The following is a 15,777-nucleotide window of genomic DNA, read 5'->3' as shown; positions in this document are numbered from 1 at the left end:
CCTTATGCTGTCTGATACTTCTTCAAAACGCTGTTGTATTTTGTTTTCCACTTTCATAGCTCAGATATATCATAACCAATTAACGCCCACTCCAGTGATATGTTATTGCTCTTGTTGTTGATCTCGTGGACCTCCTCATGGCCTGCACCACATGTGTCATTCAGGAGGTATGTGGATGTGAGTGTTTTCCTCCAAAGATGTGAGGCTCAGAGAGGGAAGTCACTTGTTTTTGCCAGATGTAAAGACCAGAGCAGACCACGGTTTGTGCAAGTGAAAACAGCCCCACCACCACAAGAGGCCTCCCATGACAAATGAAGTGGAATGAGAGCTATGTTGCTTTTACTGCAGTGTGGGTCATTCCAAATCATTGCATGCAGCGAACAAAAGCAAAAACATGTTCAGTTATATATAATATATAATAAATAAACTACAGAATGAAGAATGACAAAACCTTATATGAAGGTATATATATATATATATATATATATATATATATATATATATATATATATATATATATATATATATATATATATATATATATATATATATATATATATATATATATATATATAAAAGTGGTAATTTGCCAGTTTAAATATGCCAACGTTATTGAACCATGAAAATGCCTGTTAACTTTGAGCCCTCAAACGTTGTGAAATGGCGCTCTCTGCTGCTATTGTTGTTGTATAGCTGCATGGTTAACAAAATGTTTTTTCAATACATTTTATTATGTGTTGGGAAATGATTTATTCTTTATTCCTCTACTATGGCAACAATGCAATGTAAAACATTGTAATACAAATGTAATAATGATTTTTGCCTTAATGGAGCTGTCTTTTTCAGTTATCCCTCTACCACCTATAAGTTTAAAAATATGTTTGCATGATTTGTTGTAATAATGTATGGAATTGCATATGCACAGTTTCAGTTATCAATAAACAACAGTTTGTCTTTTATTCAAATGTAACTTTTAACTTTTGTAATTACTAACATTCTCATTATAACACTACAGAAGAAATGACCACAAGGAGTACAGATCAAAAGCGAAGCTCTACATGTTTTTCCATTCTTAGCACTGATACTCTGGCCAAGAAAGGCAACAATAACGGGGCCTCCGCTCTTCTCTTTGTGGTAACCAGGTCAAAGCCCACCATCTTATACAGAGCCACAGCTGCTGCCTGAGTAGAGCTGGTCTCCAGCACTACTTTAGAGAAGCCTCTCTCTTTACAAAAGTCCACAACAGTCTGTGTAAGTCTCCGACCCAAGCCCATGCGCCTGCATTTAGGAGCGATGATCATCCTGAAGAGTTCACCAAACCTCTCTCCACCGTCCTCTCTCTCCACCACAGCCACAGTGCCCAGGATCTGAGCATGACCCTCCATCTCAGCTTCAGCCACCCAGAAGCAGTCTCCAGGCCTGCTCATGAAGCACCCAGGAATGTCCCGCATGTCTGTTCGGAGTCTGTTCCTCACATAGCCTGCATAGATCTCATAGCAGCAATAGTAAACAACACTTATCCATAGTCCTGGTAAGAGAACAGCCCCTAACCATGATCCAAGGCAGTATCCAGCAGCACAGAGGGAGGTGGTGATGGTGATGTAGAGACGGCTGCTCATGGCATTATAGAAACATGGGCCAATGTGCTCCTTAATCCCAACGCTAAACAGCTCACATACAGGGGCTTCATCTGATGGATGGTACGCACGAATCACAAGCTTCATGACTATAAAAGCTGTAAGGAAATACCATATCAATTAAACCTAATGCACTATTACCCAGAATTTACATCGTGAGGACTGATAAATAACTGATGATAATATTGAGGAGAAAGATCTTACTCACAATATACCCAGTTGAAAGCCCAACAGCTGACAGCAGTGCTTGAAAAATAATGACCACAGTAAAGCTAATTTTCCACCTAAGTCAGAAGCATTTTACTAGGCTACATAACAGTTAACAGATAAGTTATGTTGGGGCGAAGTACCATAAAGTTAAGATAAAGCCCAGCATGGACATAGACTATATTACATAATTTTGAAGTGCGCAACTGACACTAACCCATATCTTTACAGATTAGTTGAACATTATTGAAAAAGATTTAGTTTACTCCATACTTGCTGTATATTGCTATATTGTTAGTGACATTATTTTGATCATCACTTTTTGTAAAACCTAATTCATTCAGTATAAAGCTTTTTCAATGTCACATAAAAAAAAAGGTATAGGCCTAATGCTTTAAACTGGCACCTATTGCCAATGTTAATGAAAAACAATACAAAAATATTGTAAATGTTTCCTGTTTTATATTAATAAAGAAAACACAAATAAAAACATCAGTGGTCCTGTTTTTATGGCATTTTTCTTATAACTATATATACATAAAACAACCTAATCAAAATATATCAACAATCATCAGTTCAGATTTTGATCTGAGAGCTCCCCCAAGTGTTCATTTTTTTGAAATACAACATTGACGCCTGATTATGTGCATATAATAATCACATCAACACATTATCACAGTATTAGAATAATGCTTATTCTTCTATTAGAACTTCAGAACTGTTTGGTCATCATGTCTAACTTTGTGATCAGAATTGTAATTAAAGTTTATACTATACATTTCTCCATCCTTATGACTGTAATTTGAGAGAGAAGTGTGATCCAGAATGCTGCCTCTGTTTTTTTATGTACAAGGACTACTTTAAAGCCCATTTTTTCATACAGAGCCACAGCTGCTGCCTGAGTAGAGCTGGTCTCCAGCACTACTTTAGAGAAGCCTCCCTCTTTACAAAAGTCCACAACAGTCTGTGTAAGTCTCCGGCCCAAGCCCATGCGCCTGCATGTAGGAGCGATGATCATCCTGAAGAGTTCACCAAACCTCTCTCCACCGTCCTCTCTCTCCACCACAGCCACAGTGCCCAGGATCTGAGCATGACCCTCCATCTCAGCTTCAGCCACCCAGAAGCAGTCTCCAGGCCTGCTCATGAAGCACCCAGGAATGTCCCGCATGTCTGTTCGGAGTCTGTTCCTCACATAGCCTGCATAGATCTCATAGCAGCAATAGTAAACAACACTTATCCATAGTCCTGGTAAGAGAACAGCCCCTAACCATGATCCAAGGCAGTATCCAGCAGCACAGAGGGAGGTGGTGATGGTGATGTAGAGACGGCTGCTCATGGCATTATAGAAACATGGGCCAATGTGCTCCTTAATCCCAACGCTAAACAGCTCACATACACTGTCTCTGTCTGAGGGATGAAACCGGCGAATGATCAAATGCATGACGACAAGGAACTAGAAAGAGGTAAAGACAGGTGCATAAAACAAGACTAAACTGCATCATCAGCACATGCAATAATTCAGTGTAGCCGTCGCTAGGCTATTGACACTATAAAAAGATAAATAAATAGCCTACAAATTATAGAGGTATTTAGTTAGTTTATTTTCTTTTAATCAGGCAACTTTTAAATGAAATGTATACATCCATCATAATTGAAGACAAGATGAACGTTACAAAAGTACAGGCTATTTTGGTCTAGTATCGGCTTATGGCTCATAGTATCGTAACAGTGAGTAGAGGAAGGGAACTTTGGCCAGTTGGTCCATACAGCCAAAACCAAACTGTGCAGGACTATCGAAGCCTATTAGCTTTAAACGCTAGCTTAGGGTATGCTATAACATGTAGGTCTGCTTTTATTATACCTTATGTTTATGTTTACCGCAGCAAAACTGAGCACCAGGCGCTCGGCTCTTGGCGCTAACTGCACTCACAGTGCAAAGATAAAAGCGCTAATCTGAGATGAATTCAGCGGCGATACTATCGCTTTGATAACTTTATAAATAGCAAAGAAAAACTATAGGCGATATAACGCGTAGACTTGCAGCGGGGATATGGTATGGCAGCACTCAAATGTCACATTACAGGCAGATTCAGAAACAAAGCAAAGGATATTGACACGTAGAAAACTAGAAGAACTCACAAGTACAAAGAATATAGGCCTACTTCCTACTTCCCCGTTCCCTGTTTTCTCTTGGCAGAGTGGCGCACTGAAGGAGCGCGCTCCACGAGGACTGGAGGCGGAGCTTTGGGGTTAAACTGGGAACACGGTCGCAGACTGTAAAAGCTACTTGAGTTATGATCACACTACTCTAATAGCACAGGCTACTGGATATTCTGTCTTCTGATATTGTGTCTGACCACCACATGCTATTTAAATGTGTTCTTGTCCAGCGTACCCCTATGATTACTACACTGTCGTGTGTGTATGTGTTACACTCACACTAGGCACATTTTTTAACTTGATCACCTGGATGCAGGTGTGTATATAAACCCCTAAACCCCTAAACCCCTGACAGATTGCTCCATCAGAAGCAGAAGTCAATGTTATGAAATGTTATCAATCTGGGTGTTACGGTTAAGCAGAGGAGGGACCCAAAAATGGACAACAGACCAGGTAAAAATAAAAGGTGAATTTATTTTACAAAATGGAGGCAGGGCTGGTGCAGGGCTGGAGGCAGGGACTGGAGGCAGGGCTTGGAGCAGGACTGGAGACGGCAGGGAACACTGGTGAGCAGAGAACGCGGGTAAGTGAAAACGTCGAAGCGAAAAGGTAGAATTACAAAAACTCGGAATGAGGAGCCAGGAGGTTCACCGTGTGTAGGTAGCTAACAATCTGGCAGAGTCTCACAGGTGAGCAGGTCTGAAGTAGATGGCTCTTGATTGCTTGCAGGTGCGACGAATCAGGACCAGGAGACTCCGCCCACTCACACACACACACAGGGAGGGGAGCACCAGCCATGACAGTACCCCCCCCCTAACGGACGTCTCCAGACGTCTTACCAGGCTTGTCTGGGAAAGCCCTGTAGAAGTCCCGGAGGAGGGACTTATCCAGGATGTTGCTGCGGGGAATCCAGGAGCGCTCCTCTGGACCGTATCCCTCCCAGTCAACCAGGTATTGAAAACCCCTCCCACGACGCCGAACATCCAGAATCCGACTCACTGTGAAGGCCGGGTAACCATCAATGACCCGGGTGGGAGGAGGGGGATCGGCCGGAGGGCTGAGAGGGCAGGACGACACCGGCTTGAGGAGAGACACGTGAAACGATGGATGGATCTTCAGAGAGGAAGGCAACTTGAGACGCACAACAGCAGGATTTATCACCCTTTCAATGACATACGGACCAATAAACTTGGGTGCCAGTTTCTTAGACTCTACTTGTAGAGGGAGGTCACGGGTAGACAGCCAAACCTTTTGTCCAGGCTGGTAGGGAGGGGATTGCTTGCGATGTCTATCTGCAAATCTCTGATTGCGAGTAGCTGTGCGCTGCAGTGCAACTCGAGCAGCTCTCCAGACATGTTGACAGCGTCTCAAGTGAGCCTGGACTGATGGAACCGCCACATCCTCCTCTTGATCTGGGAACAGAGGTGGTTGAAAACCCAAGGAAACCATGAATGGGGTCATACCTGTGGCAGAGGATACTAGAGAATTGTGAGCGTATTCGATCCACGGCAAATATGTGCTCCATGTGGCTGGGTTACGGGCAGTGATGCAGCGCAGGGCAGTTTCAAGGTCTTGATTGGCCCGCTCAGTCTGACCATTAGACTGAGGGTGGTACCCTGACGAGAGACTGGAGGAAGTTCCCAGGGCTTGACAAAATGCCCTCCATACCTGAGACGTAAATTGTGGTCCTCTGTCGGAAACAATATCAGTAGGGATGCCGTGGAGCCTGTACACATGAAGGACCAAAAGATTAGCGGTTTCAGTGGAAGATGGCAATTTGGGGAGGGGCACAAAATGTACAGCTTTAGAGAAACGGTCCACTATAGTGAGAATAACTGAATTACCATCAGAGTTTGGGAGTCCAGTGACAAAGTCAATAGCAATGTGGGACCAAGGCCTGCGGGGAATAGGTAAGGGGTTGAGGAGACCAGAGGGAGCTTGATGATTTGATTTGTTACGGGCACAAGTAGTACAGGCAGCGATAAAAGACTGCGTGTCCTTCCTCATAGATGGCCACCAGAATCTTTGCTTCAGAAAGGCTAAGGTCCGGTGGAAACCAGGGTGACAAGTAAGTTTGGAACTATGCCCCCACTGGAGGACCTGAGCTCGCACAGACTCTGGCACAAAAAGTGAGTTAGGGGGGCAGTTACCTGGGGTAGGTTGGGTTTGTAGAGCCTCCTGGACCACTCTTTCGATCTCCCAATGAATAGACGCGACCAGGTAAGTAGATTGAGCAATCTCAGGAGAGTCATCTGGATCAACAATCTTGCATGTCTCAGGCAGGATGGGGACAGGCTGGGACTCAGGGACGTCAGGAGAGTACTGACGAGACAAGGCATCCGGTTTTATATTCCGAGAGCCAGGGCGGTAGGTTAGGATGAAGTTGAACCTTCCCAGAAACAGAGCCCACCTCGCCTGTCGAGAGTTGAGTCTCTTGGCAGAACGGAGATATGCAAGATTTTTGTGGTCAGTCCAAACAATGAAGGGATGTTCCGCACCCTCCAACCAGTGCCTCCACTCCTGCAAGGCCAAAACCACAGCCAAAAGCTCTCTATTTCCAATGTCATAGTTCACCTCAGCAGGGGACAGACGGCGTGAGAAGAAAGCACAAGGATGAATCTTTATCTCTAGGGGAACGCTGGGAAAGGACAGCTCCCACCCCAGAGTCAGAGGCATCAACCTCCACGATAAATTGCTTGGAGGGGTCAGGATGAGACAGGACAGGAGCAGAGGTGAACAGAGACTTAAGATTAGCAAATGCATCTTGCGCCTCACTGGACCACTTAAAGGGGGTGAGGGTAGAGGTGAGACGGGTCAGCGGGGCTGCCTTTCTGCTGTAGTCCTTAATGAATCGCCTGTAAAAATTGGCAAACTCCAGAAAATGCTGCAGTTGTTTCCTGGTTTCAGGTTGGGGCCACTCTGCCACGGCTTTCACCTTTTCTGGATCAGCCTTTATCTGCCCCTGTTGGATAACAAAGCCCAGGAAGTTAACTGTTGCTGCATGAAAATCACACTTCTCCGCTTTCACAAAAAGCTTATTCTCTAGGAGGCGTTGCAGCACGAGCCTGACATGCTGCACATGTTCCTTGAGATCCCTGGAAAAAATGAGAATATCATCCAAATAAACGAAAACAAACTTATTCAACATATCCCGAAGAACATCATTAACGAGGGCTTGGAAAACTGCTGGAGCGTTAATAAGACCAAAAGGCATCACAAGGTATTCAAAATGTCCAAGAGGGGTATTAAATGCGGTCTTCCATTCATCACCCTGTCGGATGCGTACAAGGTGATAGGCATTTCTTAAGTCCAGTTTCGTAAAAATAGTGGCTTGATGAAGGGGTTCGAAGGCTGAATAAATGAGTGGAAGTGGGTATTTATTTTTAATAGTAATGTCATTTAACCCTCTATAGTCTATACAGGGCCTCAAAGTCTTGTCCTTCTTGCCCACAAAGAAAAACCCAGCACCTACTGGTGACGAAGAGGGACGCATCAACCCTGCAGCTAAAGAGTCTTTAATATAAACCTCCATAGCCTCCCTCTCAGGACCGGAAAGTTTATATAAGCGACTGGATGGTAAAGGGGCACCAGGAAGGAGATCAATAGCACAATCATAGGGACGGTGTGGAGGTAGGGAAAGTGCTCTCTGTTTATTGAACACCTCACCCAGATTGTGATATTCAGGGGGCACAGCAGACAGATCAGGAGGACTGGGGGGAGGAGAAGAGACTAGTCTGCTGGGGGTGATGGCTGATTGGAGACAGTTATAATGGCAGAAAGTGCTCCAGCCGGCAATGTTGTTCTTAGCCCAGTCAATATGAGGATTGTGTAGTTTTAGCCAGGGGAGTCCCAAAACTATAGGGGCGTGAGGTGAAGAAATAACCAAAAACTGAATAACTTCCCTGTGGTTACCAGACAAAACCAGTGTTAAATTAACAGTCTTGTGAGTGATCCTTGCCAGCCTCTCACCGTTCAAAGCATTAACATCCCTGGGGGGTTCTATGGGATCCAAAGGAATATTAGCTTGAGATACAAAGTTAGAGTCAATGAAATTGCAGTCTGCTCCTGAGTCAACGAGTGCAAGGAGGGGGATAGACTCGTTTGACCAGCACAGAGTAGATTGGAGCTGCAGTCTATGTGGAGAGGCAACCGGGAGAGTAGTAGTTTGGCTCACCAGAACCTCTCCATTTACTGGTGCCATCTCTTTTGGTCGCTGAGGGCAGGAACTGATGTAGTGACCAGCCCCTCCGCAGTAAATACACAGTCCAGACTGCTGACAGCGCTGGCGTTCTGCAGATGTTAACTGAGCCCGGCCCAGCTGCATAGGCTCCTCTCCCGTAGAGAACTCAGGGGAACTGGAATGCACAGGGAAACTGTTAGATGGGGCATCTGAGACAGAGGAAGTAACCCGAGATAGTGAGGGTACGAGGTGAGGATTGTCGTGATTTCTCCTTTTGTCTCTCTCTAAGTCTATTGTCAAGACGGGTGGCAAGGGAAATGAGTTCTTCGAGAGTGTTAGTCTCATCACGTGCAGCCAGTTCATCCTTTACTCGATCACTCAACCCCCTCATAAAAACACCTTGTAATGCCGTATCGTCCCAACCACTCTCAACTGCTAGAATGCGAAAATCTATGGCGTATTGGGCAACAGATGATGAGCCTTGATTGAGTGAGAGGAGGCGTCTTGCTGTCTCCTTGCCTTTAAGTGGGTGGTCAAATATTTTCCTGAAATAGTGAAATTAACGTATGACTGGCATAAGGTGGAGTCTGATTCCCAAACAGCAGTGGCCCATTGTGCAGCTCTACCAGTGAGTAGACTTATTAGAAATGAGATACGAGACTTATCTGTATGGTAGGTGTGGGGTTGCTGATCGAACACTAGGGAGCACTGGAGGAGGAATTGACCACAGGACCCAAGATCACCGGAGTAGCGCTCTGGAGTTGGAATATGTGGCTCACGAGCGGAAGAGACGGGAGGCTGGACTGGAGAAGGTGGTTGAGGTTGACCAACAGGTGGTGATGGTAGCACAGGTGAGAACTGAGCAGCGAGCTGATTAAGTTGCATGGAAAGTTGAGTTACATTCACGGACAATTCACAGAGTCTTTCAGTCACTTGATTAAGGATCCGTTCATGTTGGCCCACTCTGACCCCCTGTGTGGCCAGAGCCTGAAGAACAGGGTCTTGGTCCTGGTCCGATGGGTCCATTTGGCCAGATTGTTCTGTTACGGTTAAGCAGAGGAGGGACCCAAAAATGGACAACAGACCAGGTAAAAATAAAAGGTGAATTTATTTTACAAAATGGAGGCAGGGCTTGTGCAGGGCTGGAGGCAGGACTGGAGCAGGGCAGGAGCAGGGCTGGAGCAGGGCTGGAGCAGGGCTTGGAGCAGGGCTTGGAGCAGGACTGGAGACGGCAGGGAACACTGGTGAGCAGAGAACGCGGGTAAGTGAAAACGTCGAAGCGAAAAGGTAGAATTACAAAAACTCGGAATGAGGAGCCAGGAGGTTCACCGTGTGTAGGTAGCTAACAATCTGGCAGAGTCTCACAGGTGAGCAGGTCTGAAGTAGATGGCTCTTGATTGCTTGCAGGTGCGACGAATCAGGACCAGGAGACTCCGCCCACACACACACACTCACACACACACAGGGAGGGGAGCACCAGCCATGACACTGGGAAGTGAACAAGGAATTGTCCAGCTCTGAGACTATTTATTCTATTAAGGTATTCTCACATTTGTCAGGCTTTTAAACTCCAAACACCATATGTTCAAAATTGCAACTTGCATGCGTAGGGGAGTAGCACTACAGCATTTGTAGTACAAACGTCTGGGCCCTGAGTACAAATCATCTTGGTGGGCCTGTACTACATGTTCTATGTATGTGGAGATTTCTAGTAAATGATGGCAAACAAAGACTTCAGGACCATGAGGTCATATACATCTCTGTCCAGTAAATCCAGCCCTAGTGTTTACTTTAATGTTGCTAAACTAATAGAAATGATCATATTATCCATGTACGATAGCCAGTGCTGGGAAGCGAGTATTTGTACTCATAGATCCATAGCCCTTTGGAAGAGGGGGCGTTGCTGACAGAAGCACTCTAACTGGTCAGTGAGCTGTGATAAAGCGGATGTGCTGCACTGTGGTGGCAGTGCAGAGATGAAGGCCCTGTGTGCAGTGCTGTGTTTGGGTTTGCTCTCAGTCTGCAGAGCCGCACCTCTCACCTGTGACCAGCTGCTCATGGTCACTCAACACCATGACCTGAATGTAAGAACCTCTCAATACATACTTATTTCATATTTCTCAGATGATTTATTTATGCTATGTACTGATTTTTATTTGTGCATTTATTTTTTGCAGTTCGCTGGGAAATGGTATGTGCATGCAGTGTCCACAGATTCTTGTGCAATTTCAAGTTTTTTAAACACTTTCATGAAGCCAAGTGTGGTGCTGGATGCTGTTTATAAGGAAGCCCCCAACAGCTATGAAGTGACTACAACACTTAAAACGTACATACTTAAATGTCGTTTTTAAATGCAGTGTGATATTAGGTAACTGAAAGTTGACAATCCTTTCTCATGGTTTTTCTTTCCAGACTGTCATATTGTATGAATGAAACTGAATCCGTTTCATTTGACAAGACCTCAGTGACCACTCAGAATGGCAATAAATGTAAGTTTGTGTACATTTGTTGTATGAAATGTTAAATTTTGCACTATAAATGCAATATTGTGTCTGTGTGTTTATAGCAGATGAGACATATCACTTACTGCACAGTAGCTGCTCTGACTGCACTGTTTGGAAGATGGATGGACTAGTAAAAGTCCTTCTCCTATACAGTAAGAAAGCATGTATATTACTATGTGCTGTATCATATTTTACCTAAAGATTACACCATTCTGATTGTAAAAAAATCTCAATACATTAAAAAGTACTCTTTATAATAGGTCGGAAGACTACTATTGATGCTGCTGACCTCAAGGAGTTTGAGACACAAGCTGCATGTCTGAATCTACCACAACCTCTGCAATTTAACAATGATTATGGTAAAATATTCTGTGTTTACTTTTTAAAGAAATCTTGTCAACACATTATTTCACATGTCATTTATCCACAGATGTGTCAAATTGCAAGGACATTGAAGAGAGCCCCACAGATGAAGAAACCACAATTTTAGCTCAAAGACTGGAAAAGTTTTTGTCTGAGCTGGTTGAATGTCTTGTGCAGTACATTAGATCTTGGGTGATGTCAAGGTATTAATATTTTTTCAGTGTGTGTATCATTTTAAAATTAAGATGTCTTTAAATTTAACTATACGCATATCCTATAACATTGGTTAAATATTTTTTTAATCTACTGAATACTGTCAGATTGAATGAATCTAGTCTCCATTCATTCATTTATGGTTAGTTTTTATTACTGAAGAAAAAGATGACAACAAAAACAGCCCGCGTAATAGCTGTAATTAGTAAATAATTTAACATTTGGATTTTTATGTCTATTTAATAGTGTAACTGTCATAGTCATAGTAACATTCTTGTTTATAACAGTCCTTTCTGCATTTTTTTTTTTTAACATGCTTTGTAGTCTTGTAATTATTTACATTTTTGTCTTTGTCAGTTTTAGCTGAGCGGGCAGCAAGATTGGTCTCAATGGACTGGATCAGAGGCAAATAGATGGAGAAGTTTCACCATTGTCATTTGACCTGTCACGAGACGTTCCACAATAAAGGATTATCTTACCTTGTATTTTGTTTTCCACTTAAGTCTAATATTTCTTAAAAATTAAGGGGCTAATAAATCATGTAAAATCACTTATATCACAATCATTTTACATGTTGTAGCCTTGAATGCAGAACCGTGCAAGATTACTCAAAAATACATGAATCAAAAACAAACAAAAAAACATATTCCCTGGCATAAGCATTTCTTATAAGATATCATCCATTCTATATTTCAAACCACCTGCTTTTTACTGTGGCTCCAAACTAAACTTACAATTCAAGGATGAATCCTTTGAGAAAAAAGTCACAGTAATGACAAAAGGTTGAAAGATATTATTGCTGAATCGGTTTATTTTTCAATACATTTCGTTTTGGATTTAATCAAGGTAGCTCTAATAATTCCATTGGTAAAACATTGGTTAAAACAATTTAGTTATTAGGGGTGGGATCAAACACAATTTCCACAAGACAAGAAAAGAGACTGGGTCCACGAAAATGAGACAAGATTTTTAAATGGTTTATTTAAATACTCAATACTAAATCAATACATCTTTTCTACATTCATAACAGCAAAAAAGTCCAAGCACACAAAACTATAACTATTCTGCAGCATCAATCAAGAGCAATAGCGAATTTCCTTACATAGCACAAAACAAGACGTCAAAGATGTCAAAAGGCCTACACATGGCATCCAACTTATCTTCAGAAGGGAGCAAATAGTCTTTTAGTCAATAGTCAATCTTGAAAGATTATTTTATATTGTTATCTGTACTCTGGCTATTCTGAATGCCTGTGATCTGAATTCCCTCTTTACATGAAATACACTTGATCCAAAGATTCTTGCATGCTTTCCGTATTTTGGGTATTTTCAATGCATAGACTATTGGGTTTGCTGCAGAGTTAACATGTGTCAGCACAATGCCCACATAAACAGCTTCAATCGGCATAGCTATTGGAGCAAAGTACTCAATGGTGTTCATTATATGCAGTGGTAACCAAGACACAGAAAACAGAACCAGAACTAAGAGGAGAGAAGAAGCAAGCCTTTTCTCTTTATGCATGTATTTCTGAGACTGCTTTAGAACATCTCCCGGTTTTAAACTCAGTTTGCTTCTAATGGTGTAAAAAATGGCACAGTACAAGATGGCCATCAGTGACAGAGGAATGATATTGCAAAGGAAGAAATTGAAGTATACTAGGAAGGACATTGGGATGACAGCAATGAACTGGCAGAGAATTGTGGAGTTGTTTGACGCTGCCAAAGTTTTCTCGTCGTACCATCCGAACATGGGAGCGAAGCTGAGAGGGACCGCAACAAGCCAGCATCCAGCAACCACCAACCAAAAGTGTCTCTGAGTCACAGTCGTCTTGTACCTAAAGAAATAATATATGTTGAAAGTATGAACCAAATTTTGTAAATGGGGTAGGTGTATTTTTAGGTTAAGCATTTCAATTCATGTCCAAATTATAGTATTGGGGGGGTAGTAGACATTGTAATAATGTTTTCAGAATGGGAATGAAAGAATATGTGTTAGATTTGATTGATAGATTTTTTCAGATGACCTCTGGACACATTTATTTGTTTCTTTATAACGTTAAGAAAATATATATTTTGGGTGGACATTCTAGCCAAGATGAACATCAGACCATAACAAAAGGCCCAAGAGAATACAACAAAAAATAACATTATAAAATTGAAGTTGGTTTGAAGGCAAATCAATTGCACATTCTTTTCATTATTGTAGTAAAAAAACATAAATACCATAGTACCATTAAAAGGAATATTGGCTTACGAATCCCATTGTCATCAAATTCCATAAACTGAAAAAACTAAAAACTATATTCTCAAAACATGTAAGAGTAACAATGTGGTCACCAGCAAAATAATTCTATTTCTTATGTGCTCCACCACCTACGGGCTTCGCTGTTGGTTAACTCTCTCTGGTGCCAAACTAGCCACTGGGAAAGATCAAAGCAAGATTCATCGCAAGAGAAGATTGAAGATGGATTCTGTCTGAGATTCGTCACCTCCCGGTGTTGGGCACTTCGGAAGCCACTCGTGTAGCACTACGCTCCACAGCAAAGACAAGCATGACCGATGTTTCGTCTGTCTGGGATGGCTCCATCAGACCCAACTCAGACCCAACTTTACTTAACTGGACCAACTGGCCCAGTGAGGGGAGACTACACTCCGCGCGAGGGGAACGCCAATTTCCCATGCTCTTCACATGCTCCCAAATATGTTAATAAAGGCCGTCCGGCCTGTTACTTCTCCCAAAAGAGCAAAACCTCTTCCCATTACACATAAGTACTTTGCCCAGCACTAGCACTTTTTACAGGAATATATGATTTAATGTGTTGTTTTGGTTTGATAAACTTTTTGTTGTTTTTTTTTTTCATTACTAACTTTGGTTTGGTTGTCATTTACTTAAATTAAGGTTAGAACACCCTATATTTTAGTCCCAGTTTATGGTGTTATTGAGTTGTTTGTCAAAACTGTATTCTAAAAATACTATTAAATAAACACTTTTTAATATGATCGTTTTTAAATGCCTTTTGTCCTGTGTTTTTGCCATACTTTCCTGTATTTATATATAGACTGTTAGTTGGGAATCCTTAGCCTCAGATTCAGGTGCATTAGATGCATTAGTGCACTTGTTTCTTTTAAGAAGTGCAACAGGGACAGGATTGTACATATCACATTTTGGATCTAAGGCGGTGTTCACACCTACATGTAAATCACTCATTTCAGACCTAATCCTGGAATAGATCAGGTTTAAACTAGGATTACAACCAAACCAGGTCTACCATCTGGACTACACTGTGGTCAAGACCCAACAGTGCAAGAGTGAATGCACCCTAGGTGCTACCTAGGGTGCATTCACTCTTGGTAGCAGAGAAGGGGTCATAACAAAGAAAGGCATATCTGTGATGATCTGGTAAACACAGAACATACTTTTGTCAGTTCAATACTTTTTCCACAAACATATTTAAAAAAAGTTAAAATCTTTGCTTTTAAAGAATACTTTAGCAAAAGATATTACCTGATGGGGATGTAAACCCTGAGGTATCTGTCCACTGCTATAGCTGTGAGGCAGAGCACAGAGCCCAGTGTGAGGAGCACAGTCACACAGCTGATAAACTGACACAGGCTGAAGGAGGTGGTGAAGTTCCCGTCGATCACCACAGCCAAAGGGACGGCTACAGCCCCCACCAGAGCATCCGCCACACACAGGGACAGCAGCAGGCAGTAGGTGGGCTCCTGCTGCAGGCTCCCGCTGGACCAAAGAGCCAAGATCACCAGCAGGTTCCCCACACAACAGATCAGACCAATCAAAGTCTCCATCACAGTGTACACCATCTTACCTGACTCCATTCTCTCTCACTGAGACTGGCATCAACTGAAGCTCAACAGAACAGAAAACCACTTCCTAATAAAATGCAACCCCTTTCAGCAGTGTGGGTTTCCTGTGTTCATACTGTTGTGTTTTTGTTCAACTACAGTCCATCACAAATACTTAGAACATCATGAAAAAGTTGAATATTTTTTGTCAGTCATTTCTGGAAGTCAAACTCATATATTATATGGACTTATGATACTGAAATATTTCAAGAGTTTATTTCTTGATGATTGTGGCTTACAGATAGATTTCAACTAAAATAATAAAAAAAAACTAAATCTGAAAATTAGAATATTACATAGAATACATAAGAAAAATTATATTTTAAACAGAAATGTCAGGCTTCTGAAAGTATGTTCAATTCTATGAATTCATTACTTGGTGGAGCCTCCTTTGGCATAAATTTTTGCATTAATGCATGATGACATCGAGGTACTTCGAGATACTTCCAAGTAAAAAAGTGCTGTCTTTGAGCTGCAATGTTAACTCACAAGGCCTGTGTTCAGAAGATCAGTCAAAGGCAGACCTCTATAAGAGCTGTGGTATATCTAAAGGTTTAACTATAACTTATAACTCACTTTCCTTTCACCATAAGAAGTGAAAGCACTTCCTTTATCATTTGTGATTGAGGGTTAATTTGAGAATTTTTACA

The 15,777-nt window shown here is 42.2% G+C and overlaps 4 protein-coding genes across 5 annotated transcripts; 1 reads left to right on the top strand and 3 right to left on the bottom strand.

The window, feature by feature from the left end:
- Positions 1 to 1,040: 1,040 nt before the first annotated feature.
- On the bottom strand, positions 1,041 to 1,825 carry LOC110171160 (probable N-acetyltransferase camello). The gene has a single exon (XM_020936848.2). It carries the CDS (start codon positions 1,722 to 1,724, stop codon positions 1,041 to 1,043), a length of 684 nt encoding a protein of 227 aa, XP_020792507.1. The 5' UTR covers positions 1,725 to 1,825.
- Positions 1,826 to 2,343: 518 nt separating this feature from the next.
- On the bottom strand, positions 2,344 to 4,087 carry LOC110171190 (probable N-acetyltransferase camello). Its single transcript, XM_020936882.2, has 2 exons — positions 3,984 to 4,087; positions 2,344 to 3,297 (listed from the first exon to the last, which is right to left on the bottom strand). Exon 2 carries the CDS (start codon positions 3,283 to 3,285, stop codon positions 2,611 to 2,613), a length of 675 nt encoding a protein of 224 aa, XP_020792541.2. The 5' UTR covers positions 3,286 to 3,297; positions 3,984 to 4,087; the 3' UTR covers positions 2,344 to 2,610.
- Positions 4,088 to 10,108: 6,021 nt separating this feature from the next.
- LOC110171191 (uncharacterized) lies at positions 10,109 to 11,749 on the top strand. Of its 2 annotated transcripts, none has more exons than XM_020936884.2 (7): positions 10,109 to 10,268; positions 10,362 to 10,510; positions 10,597 to 10,673; positions 10,754 to 10,840; positions 10,949 to 11,047; positions 11,119 to 11,254; positions 11,622 to 11,749. In XM_020936884.2, the coding sequence occupies exons 1-7, from the start codon at positions 10,161 to 10,163 to the stop codon at positions 11,629 to 11,631; spliced, it is 666 nt and encodes a 221-aa protein (XP_020792543.1). In that variant the 5' UTR covers positions 10,109 to 10,160; the 3' UTR covers positions 11,632 to 11,749. The 2 variants fall into 2 exon arrangements, with proteins under 2 accessions (XP_020792543.1, XP_020792542.1); XM_020936883.2 differs by having other exon boundaries at positions 10,751 to 10,840.
- A 361-nt stretch (positions 11,750 to 12,110) lies between these two features.
- Positions 12,111 to 15,100, bottom strand: LOC110171205 (adenosine receptor A1-like). The gene is made up of 2 exons (XM_020936902.2): positions 14,769 to 15,100; positions 12,111 to 13,098 (listed from the first exon to the last, which is right to left on the bottom strand). The coding sequence occupies exons 1-2, from the start codon at positions 15,098 to 15,100 to the stop codon at positions 12,474 to 12,476; spliced, it is 957 nt and encodes a 318-aa protein (XP_020792561.2). The 3' UTR covers positions 12,111 to 12,473.
- Positions 15,101 to 15,777: the final 677 nt, after the last annotated feature.

The sequence above is a fragment of the Boleophthalmus pectinirostris genome, unplaced genomic scaffold, assembly GCF_026225935.1.
Source record: "Boleophthalmus pectinirostris isolate CB_2022bp ecotype Guang Dong unplaced genomic scaffold, ASM2622593v1 HiC_scaffold_3, whole genome shotgun sequence".
Taxonomy (NCBI): Eukaryota; Metazoa; Chordata; class Actinopteri; order Gobiiformes; family Gobiidae; genus Boleophthalmus; species Boleophthalmus pectinirostris.
Note: the sequence above shows the minus strand (reverse complement) of the source record. Positions and strands in the feature narration are given on the sequence as shown.

Bases quoted from the DNA above. Each gene is read 5' to 3' on its own strand.
- LOC110171191 (XM_020936883.2), top strand. From the start codon at position 10,161: ATGAAGGCCCTGTGTGCAGTGCTGTGTTTGGGTTTGCTCTCAGTCTGC. The intron at 10,511-10,596 runs GTACATACTTAA...TTTTCTTTCCAG, and splicing joins GTGACTACAACACTTAAAAC to ACTGTCATATTGTATGAATG. The intron at 10,674-10,750 runs GTAAGTTTGTGT...GTGTGTTTATAG, and splicing joins CACTCAGAATGGCAATAAAT to CAGATGAGACATATCACTTA.
- LOC110171160 (XM_020936848.2), bottom strand. From the start codon at position 1,724: ATGAAGCTTGTGATTCGTGCGTACCATCCATCAGATGAAGCCCCTGTA.
- LOC110171205 (XM_020936902.2), bottom strand. From the start codon at position 15,100: ATGGAGTCAGGTAAGATGGTGTACACTGTGATGGAGACTTTGATTGGT. The intron at 13,099-14,768 runs GTAATATCTTTT...TTATTTCTTTAG, and splicing joins AGGGTTTACATCCCCATCAG to GTACAAGACGACTGTGACTC.
- LOC110171190 (XM_020936882.2), bottom strand. From the start codon at position 3,285: ATGCATTTGATCATTCGCCGGTTTCATCCCTCAGACAGAGACAGTGTA.